At 35.2% G+C, this 8288-nt stretch overlaps 1 protein-coding gene across 3 annotated transcripts; it reads right to left on the bottom strand.

Annotated features, from left to right (window-relative positions):
* Nucleotides 1-6135: 6135 nt before the first annotated feature.
* Nucleotides 6136-7682, bottom strand: LOC137828426 (heat stress transcription factor B-2b-like). 3 transcript variants are annotated; one of them, XM_068635003.1, is made up of 3 exons: nucleotides 7542-7682; nucleotides 7136-7425; nucleotides 6136-7052 (listed from the first exon to the last, which is right to left on the bottom strand). In XM_068635003.1, the coding sequence occupies exons 2-3, from the start codon at nucleotides 7379-7381 to the stop codon at nucleotides 6384-6386; spliced, it is 915 nt and encodes a 304-aa protein (XP_068491104.1). In that variant the 5' UTR covers nucleotides 7382-7425; nucleotides 7542-7682; the 3' UTR covers nucleotides 6136-6383. The 3 variants fall into 3 exon arrangements, with proteins under 3 accessions (XP_068491104.1, XP_068491105.1, XP_068491103.1); XM_068635004.1 differs by lacking the exon at nucleotides 7542-7682 and having other exon boundaries at nucleotides 6136-7044; nucleotides 7136-7539; XM_068635002.1 differs by lacking the exon at nucleotides 7542-7682 and having other exon boundaries at nucleotides 7136-7511.
* Between the last annotated feature and the right edge of the window lie 606 nt (nucleotides 7683-8288).

Raw genomic sequence — 8288 nt, forward strand, 5'->3', positions numbered from 1 at the left:
CATCAGGATGGTACTTCTTCTTAAAGATCCAAACCAATGGGTTTTGCTCCTTTAGGCAGATCTACTAAGGTCCACATATTATTTTTCTTAATTGAATCAAGCTCAGTTTAATGGCCTTATCCCAATGTTTAGCATCAGGAGCACTAGTAGCTTCTACAAAACTTATTGGATCATTCTCAACTAGATAAGTATAAAAGTCATCTCCAAAAGATGTTTCCTTCCTCTGTCTTTTACTTCTCCTAACATCTTCACTCAAGGTATCACTAACACTATCTATAGGTTGTTCAGATGTACCACTACTCTTTAGAGGAAAGATGTGTTCAAAGAACTCAGCGTTTTTTGTCTCTACTATAGTGTTGCGTTCAATTATATCACTATTAAGAACTAGAAACCTATAGGCAACACTATGTTCTGCATATCCTAAGAACATATAATCAGATGTTTTAGAGCCTATTTTCCTTTTTTTAGGATCAGGTAACATCACTTTAGCTAAACTCCCCCACACTCTTAGGTATTTCAAATTAGGTTGATAACCTTTCCACAACTCATAGGGTGTTTTACCAGTTTTCCTATGTGGTATCCTATTTTGCAAAAAACACACAGTAAGCAAAGATTCACCCCATAAATTATCAGGAGCATTAGAACTAATAAGCATGACATTCATCATTTCTTTAAGAGTCCTATTTTTCCTTTCAGCTACTCCATTAGACTCAGGTGAATATGGTGGGGTTACTTCATGAATAATACCTTCTTTTACACAATAATCATTAAATAAAACATATTCACCACCTCTATCTGATCTAATTCTCTTAATTTTCTTATTAAGTTGATTTTCTACTTCCGCTTTATAAGTTAAAAACATGTCAAAAGCTTCATCCTTATGTTTAATTAAATACACTTTGGTGTATCTAGAAAAATCATCTATAAAAGTTACAAAATAATTTTTACCACCTCTAGACATGGTTTGTTTTAAATCAGCAAGGTCGGTATGAATTAAACCAAGAATTTCAGTTTGACGTTCTACAGAGTGACATGTTTTCTTCGTTATTTTAGATTCTACGCATACATCACATTTACTACTTTGTTTGTCATGCATGTTGATTAATCCTAATCGTTGCAATTTTATAACATACGAAGAATTCACATGTCCTAATCTAGCATGCCATATATCATACGAGTCAACAATATAAGTAGAAGATTTAGATTCATTCATAATTTCAAAAATGTTTAATACAAAAAGGCCTTGATCATAATATCCCTTTCCCACAAAAACATTGTTTTTTGTCATAACAATCTTGTCAGATTCAAATGACACTTTAACCCCAACTTTGCTTAGTAATGCCACAGAAACCAAATTAACTCTAATTGATGGCACATGTAGCACATCATTCAAAGCTAGAGTTTTACCAGATATGAGCTTCAGAAGAACTTTTCCTTTTCCTAGGACAGGAGTTGTCCTGGAGTCACCGAGATATACTTGTTCTTCTCCATCCCTCACACTTGTGTAGGAGGTGAACACATTTCTGTTTGCACAGATGTGTCTGGTAGCCCCAGAGTCTACCACCCATTTGCTCACATTTGTCACAAGGTTTACTTGTGAAACGACTGCCACAATAGTATCTTCCCCTTCGGCTAGATTTGCCTTAGGAGGATAGTCGTTTTTAGCCCTATGTCTGCACTGAGGTGCATGATGGCCTGACTTTCCACAGACAAAGCAATTAGCTTTTTTCTTGAAAGTGGGGTTAGTTCCACTGGGACGAGAGAATTTGTTATTAGGTTTCTTTTTGTGATCAAATTTTTTCTCGTACCTTTTTGGAACTGGTTTGTCTTCTATCACGTTTGCTTTGGCAGACAAAGCTTTGGCCTTTGCAGCAGCGCACTCCTTCTTGTTTGCGTCTTCGATGATGATGTGGGTGATCAAATCTGATAGAGACATATGTTTCTGTCTGTGCTTCAGTTGTTGTTTGTAATCTGTCCAAGACTGCGGAAGCTTTTCGATCAAGAGTTCGGACACGAATTCATCTGGCAATTTTATGCTTTCAGTTTTGATATCTTCAATCAGCTTGTGATATTCGTTTATTTGGATTTTGATATCTTTGCCTTCGATCATCTCCCAGCGGTAGTAATTTGCAATTACGAACCTTTGTCTGACGATGTCTTCGGCAGTATATTTGAGGATAAGAGAATCCCAAATATCTTTCGCATTCTTATAAGAAGCATAAACATCGAATAGATCGTTAGATAACACACTGAGTAAAGTGTGACGGCATACCTTATTCGCATGGATCCAGTCGTCAACTTGTTTCGCAGCCGTGGTTGAGTCGGGTTTGGCAGTTGTAAGTGCATGAGCAACTCCGTACATGTCCAATAGGGTGGACACGCGTTCTTGCCAACGTCGGAAGTTTTGACCGGTGAAGACTTCAATTTTGGAGACGTCCAGAAATGGTTTCGCAAAAATGGTTTGCGTTGCGGAAGCAACATTTGATGTTCCCGTAGCGGTGTTGTCGTTGTTGTTCGGATTTTCAGCCATAAGTCCTTACGAATGTAGTATGATAGGCTTTAAAACGAACAAAAATGGTTTCCCGAGGCGTGAGTAATCACTGTCTGTAAGGACTTATCCGCGGTGTATTGCGCAAGTCCCCCAGGATACAACAGGAACTTCCCAGAGATTTCCGAGGATCAGAACTAGCAAGTTACTCTTGATAGAGTAAGAACCCAATGTATTCTGAAAATTAAATATAATAAAGTAATATAATGAATGAAGAGAGAGAAAGAGAAAAGGTGAATAAGGGGAGGAAGAAGAAAGGTTGCAGCTTTTAGTTGCTGAAAAAAGAGAGGCAAAGAAGGTGAAGAACCGTGAGTGAGAGTGGTATCAAGTAAGAGGATGGAATGTGGTATTTATAGATGAAGAAATCCAAAGTTACCGCATCTTCAAACCCTAACGAAGCCGTGACCGTCGCCGGAGTTGGAGGAAGACCCACGGGAAAGGAGGAGCCAACCACCCACGAATCTCGCAAAGTTCTCCAACGTTCTCAAGATTCCACACGATCAGCAGAGCGAAGGCGTGAGCGTTCCCAGTCGTGCGGCTACGATTCTGGGTGGAAGGGGCAACGTCGCGCGATAACCTCGGAGCAAATCCGGTCTTCGTTGAACCTCTGCGATCTCCTCCAACGGTCACTGAAGAAAACTAGGGTTTTACCACTTACTCTGTTTTCGTTTCACACACTCTGTTTTTCGTTTTTATTTTGCTATATTAGGTTCTTGTTTTACAACACTAAGTGGATTGAGTTTGTTTGCGATGGACTAATTTATAAACAACTTGGAAACATTTCAAAAAAGTGAATGAATTGGTTTGAAAGGTTGTTAAACTAGTCCAAAGCCATAATAAACATTTTACATCAAATACCATCTAAATTGCAATTAACCATTTAAGTGAAACATTTTACATTGGATCTTAAATTTTTATAAATGGACTGACCTTGGGTATGACGTAATGCGAGGGTATTGGTTCGTTAAAGACTTTTTCCTAACATAACTAAAAATGTTGCTTTAAATTTGTCTTTGTCCTAAGTCCTAATCGCTACGACTTTATGTTTATTGTACTTCTCCATTCTTCTAATAATATTGATCTTGTAGAAGTAGTGATTCCTCCAACATCTGACGAGACTCTTCATTTTTCTCTACAATTCTCTTGTACATGTTGAGATTCTTTCGCTTTCTGGCTTGTTTCTTCATTATGCTTTCGTAGTTCATCCATTATGATCATGAGATGTTGAACATTGAGAGCCTCACTCTCATTTCATTTTTGAGATAACGTATTCCTTATACTCCTCATTCTTCCGTCATTTCTCATTCTCTTGTAATGGTACAAGGTATGTTTTCACCGTCTTCACATTAATTTTCAAAATATTCTATTTAAAAGTTTATGACCTATTGAAATAATATTTTTATTATAATAAATTTTTGTATGTTAAACAACATCTAATAAAAGTGTTGTAAATAATGATTAAATATGTCACATAATTTGATCCTGATTAATGATGAACTTGTGAATGCAACTTTTATGTTTAAACTTAAAGAAAGAAATTGGTGGAACATAAATTATATTTTTTATTATGTGTAGAAAATACACTCTAGATTTACTTAAAGAAATTGATATGTTTGCATGTGCTCCATCTTTCTTGACACACAATACTCGTCTTACTGCTGATAAAGGAGACAAGTTTAATGAAAACGAAACATTCTCTTATAAAAGACTTCATAAGGCGTTTCATCTATCTTACCAACCTACATCTAGACATTGCTTACATCGTCAACCATCTCCATCATTTTGTTTATGCACTTATAAGTATCCATTATCAAGTAGCCATGCAAGTTATTAGATATTTGAAAGCTTCCCCTAGTGTTGGTGTTTTCCTTAACAACAATACCTCTATTCATCTCAGCATACAATAACTCGGATTGGACAGCCTGTCATGAAACCAAAGTCAATCACTAGATTTTGTATCTATTTAGGAGAAACTTTGATATCTTGAAAGTCTAAGAAATAGAAAACCATCTTTAGAAGTTCTTCTAAAGTCGAGTACAAAGCTTTAGCTGCTGCTACTTGTGAAATTTAGTGGCTTGTTTATTTGCTGCAAGATATTCGAGTACATTTCACTAACCAACCCTCTTATATTGTGACAATCACTCAGTAATTCAAATTACCAACAATTAAGTCTGCTATGAGAAAACAAAACATATAGAGATTGACTATTACGTGATTAAAATAAATCATCAAAAGATTGATCAAACTTTTTCCCATATCATCTTCTATACAAATTATTAACATCTTTACCAAACTTCATCAACTTAGCTAAGGTAAAACATAAGTTTTTCGTCAACATTAACTAATTTTGTGTGAATATAAATTGAAGAAATTTAAAAAAACAAATAAAAAGATAAAGAAAGTCCACGTCATTAATATTGTAAAAATATATCGACTTATATAAGTCTAGATAGTTATGTGTAAGATTAATTAAAAATAACGAGTCAGTATGAATAGAGAAAAAACTTTGTTAATGACAATTAAAGTTATTTTTGACAAAGTTTAACATAAAAATAATATTAATATATTTATCTTTCCTCATTAAGTGGCTGCACAGACATGTTTCCATACTCTTTTTAGATTCATCTTGATTGGATTTGTCTCGAAACCTTTCATTACCTTTTATTAAAACAAATTATTTAATAATTTTGGAATTATTGAACAATTCCTTACATAAAAAAATAAAATTTCATAAGTTTATATTGTTTTATTAAAATAAAATATTAAAAAAATAAAATAATTCGAGACAATGTTAGATTGAATTTAATGTCCTTAAGGTGGAAAATATGAAGAGTAGGGTGGCGGGAACCTGAATGAAAATGGTGTTCTTACTTTGTTGAAATGTCTTCTACTCGACCTAAAAGGCTCTTCCACTCTATAGAAACTTCAATCCAACAACATCCACCATGTGGGGTTTTATATTATTATACTCTTCAACTAAATCTTCATTCAAACAAGAAAGCTCACCTACTTCTACCATTCTTTTATCAATCGGAAATAAGAATAATCAATTGTACGTTTTTGGTTCTGTTGGAAAAACTCCACACCTTTGTTTTAATCTTGTTTGGTCTCTCTTCAAATCACGATTTTAGACGTTTCAACTGCCACTAGTCATGGATGTCCTTTAAGCTAAGTTTTTTATTTTAAATTTTATCTTACTTTTTAACCCTCATTTATTATGCATGTTTTTTTATAAATTTTATTTATATTATCTTTATTTTCCTTATTTGAACCAAACACATAATTAATTTTCAGATACTTAGTACATTTTCAATCGTAAAAGACGTATTAACCTTTTGATCTATGTAAGTTGTAAGGATAATTTGTTTCAATAATTGTTTTTTTTTAGTTAAAAATGATTTTCAATTTAAATGATAGGCAAATAAATATTGATATAAAAAAAAGCTAAATAAGTAACTCTAACCTAAAATAGATTGTTCCAATACATTTTAAGATTAATAACTTACATGATATATTAAGTATGAATAGCATTGCCTAATACATTGAATATTTTTTTATATTATATATTTAGCTAAAAAAACAAAATATTAAAGATAACTTATTATAATTAATTGATATAATTTTCTTGCATGCAAATCGACACCCCTAGTCCAACCTAAGCCACCAACTTAAAGAATAAAAAAAAAACAGAGATGGAAATGTTCTTTCTGAGAAAAAAAGTGCGATCGGTTAACCACGTACATTGGACACGTGCGTCTCCGTTTTACTGATTCTGATTATCTACGACGCCCCTAACTTAACCTAAAATGTTACCTAGCTTGTACAACGTCGTGTGTCAATTACACACTCTCTCATTTGCTGTGCGATAGTGATTTAGCCACGAAGTAATTCTGTTTTCTCCATGTCTTTCGAAATCTAACGGTTCAGATTTCATGTCCTCGTGGAACTGATGAAGACTCAAAACCGTATCGTATTCCGCTCCACGTCCTTCCTCTCTCGATCGCTTCGTACCGATCGCCACTCCAAATAGCTTTGGATTCATCTCCTTCACCGCGCCCTCACCGGAGCACCGCTTCGACGGCATCAAACCAAGCATTTTCCCCGCCTCGGCGCCACCGTCCGCTCTAGCGGTTGCGTAATTCGACATGAGATTGAATATATTGTTGCAGAGGGATCTCATCTCTTCCAATTCCTTCGTCAAAAGAATGTTCTCCTTTTTCAGCCGCTCGTTCTCGTCCAACAGCTCTGCCGGCGCTCTCGACGGCGACGAGTTCGACGAGATCACCTGCTCCTCCGTTGAGTTCGACGGCGACACAATCGACTTCGCTATCGGAATCGCGGAGGGCGTCGGCAGCGACGGAACCGCCACGCTACCAGTTGCTCCGGCTGGCGGCGACGAGGAGAGGATCTTCCGTCGTTGAATTTCGCAGAGAAGCCGCTTCTGGCCTCTTCGGAAACACTCGTTGGAGAATTCCCACCGATCAGGAACAACTTTTCTGAATCCCTAAAAATCAAGCAAGATTAAAAAAAAATTGAAAAATAGGAAAGAAACAAGGAAAAGAAATTGATAGAGAGAAAAATAATTACATAGGTGTTGAGTTGGCGAACGAAGCTGGAAAAGTTGTTGTGCTTGAAATATTTAGGAAGCAAATCCCTGGCAAAAACGGTGGTGTTCCAAACGATGAAGGATGATCCAGAATCGTTCCAGGAAATGACATCATCGATAGCGGGATCGTCGACGAGCTGGTAGGTTTTGGTGAGAAACGGCGTCGGAATGGATCTCTGAGACTCGGCGCTGGTGGAGTCGCTGTTGTGTTCCAGCGGCGGAGCCATGGAATGGAAATGGCGAAGGACGGGTTTCCTCTATGGTGATGGTTCTAGAAGGTTCACGTAGAATGTGGAAATATAAGAGAAAGGAATGAGAAAGAGCGGAGAGAGAGGGAGACAGAAGTAGTAAAGGAATTGAAAGAAAGAAGAAGCTCTTCTACGTTACCTCTCTTTTTTTCTCTCGCGAAACTTCCTTCCCATGTGGGTTGGGTTGGTAACTTACGTTAATGGATCAAGAAACTTCTACATTCATTTCTTACTTTAAAATAAATATTTAAAACAAAAACATAAAGTGGGGAATGAATGATTAAATTTTGTCTGCATCTATATTTGGAAACCATGAAAAATTAAAAATATCTCCTATCTAATGCATATCAAAAGATTCCCGACAAACCCATATATATAATTCATCTCAATATTTCAATATTTTATTTCTTTTTTTCTTAAGCACAAAATACATATCATCTAATACATTTTTCTTGTGATCCTATCCATCCTAACAAATGTGCTAGAAGCTTCATAGAAGGAGGAAGTTTCATCTTATCACCAAATAGGCATGAGTTCATTGTTAAAGCCAACATGCAATAATATGGTTTAATATATTTTTATTTATTTTTAATATGAAAGTTTGAAATAACCTTTCCTATATAAGATGACTTATAAAAATGGTAAATAATTTAGATCATATAATAATGTATAATGGGTTAACATTATCAGTTGAATGATGTTCACATAATGAATTAAAAAAATCAAGGCATTTTTTAAATCTTAATTTAATTGTGATCGGTTCCCAATCCCACTTAATTTGAAACTCTTACAAATGTTTAATTTTTTCTCACACACTATCAAATAATAAAAGCTATGTTAGAGTGTAGTTTCAAAGTAGTTATTATAAATAAAAATAAAAATTATG

This window comes from Phaseolus vulgaris, chromosome 7 (assembly GCF_000499845.2).
Source record: "Phaseolus vulgaris cultivar G19833 chromosome 7, P. vulgaris v2.0, whole genome shotgun sequence".
Lineage (NCBI taxonomy): Eukaryota > Viridiplantae > Streptophyta > Magnoliopsida > Fabales > Fabaceae > Phaseolus > Phaseolus vulgaris.

Bases quoted from the DNA above. Each gene is read 5' to 3' on its own strand.
- LOC137828426 (XM_068635003.1), bottom strand. From the start codon at position 7,381: ATGGCTCCGCCGCTGGAACACAACAGCGACTCCACCAGCGCCGAGTCT. The intron at 7,053-7,135 runs GTAATTATTTTT...CTTGATTTTTAG, and splicing joins TTCGCCAACTCAACACCTAT to GGATTCAGAAAAGTTGTTCC.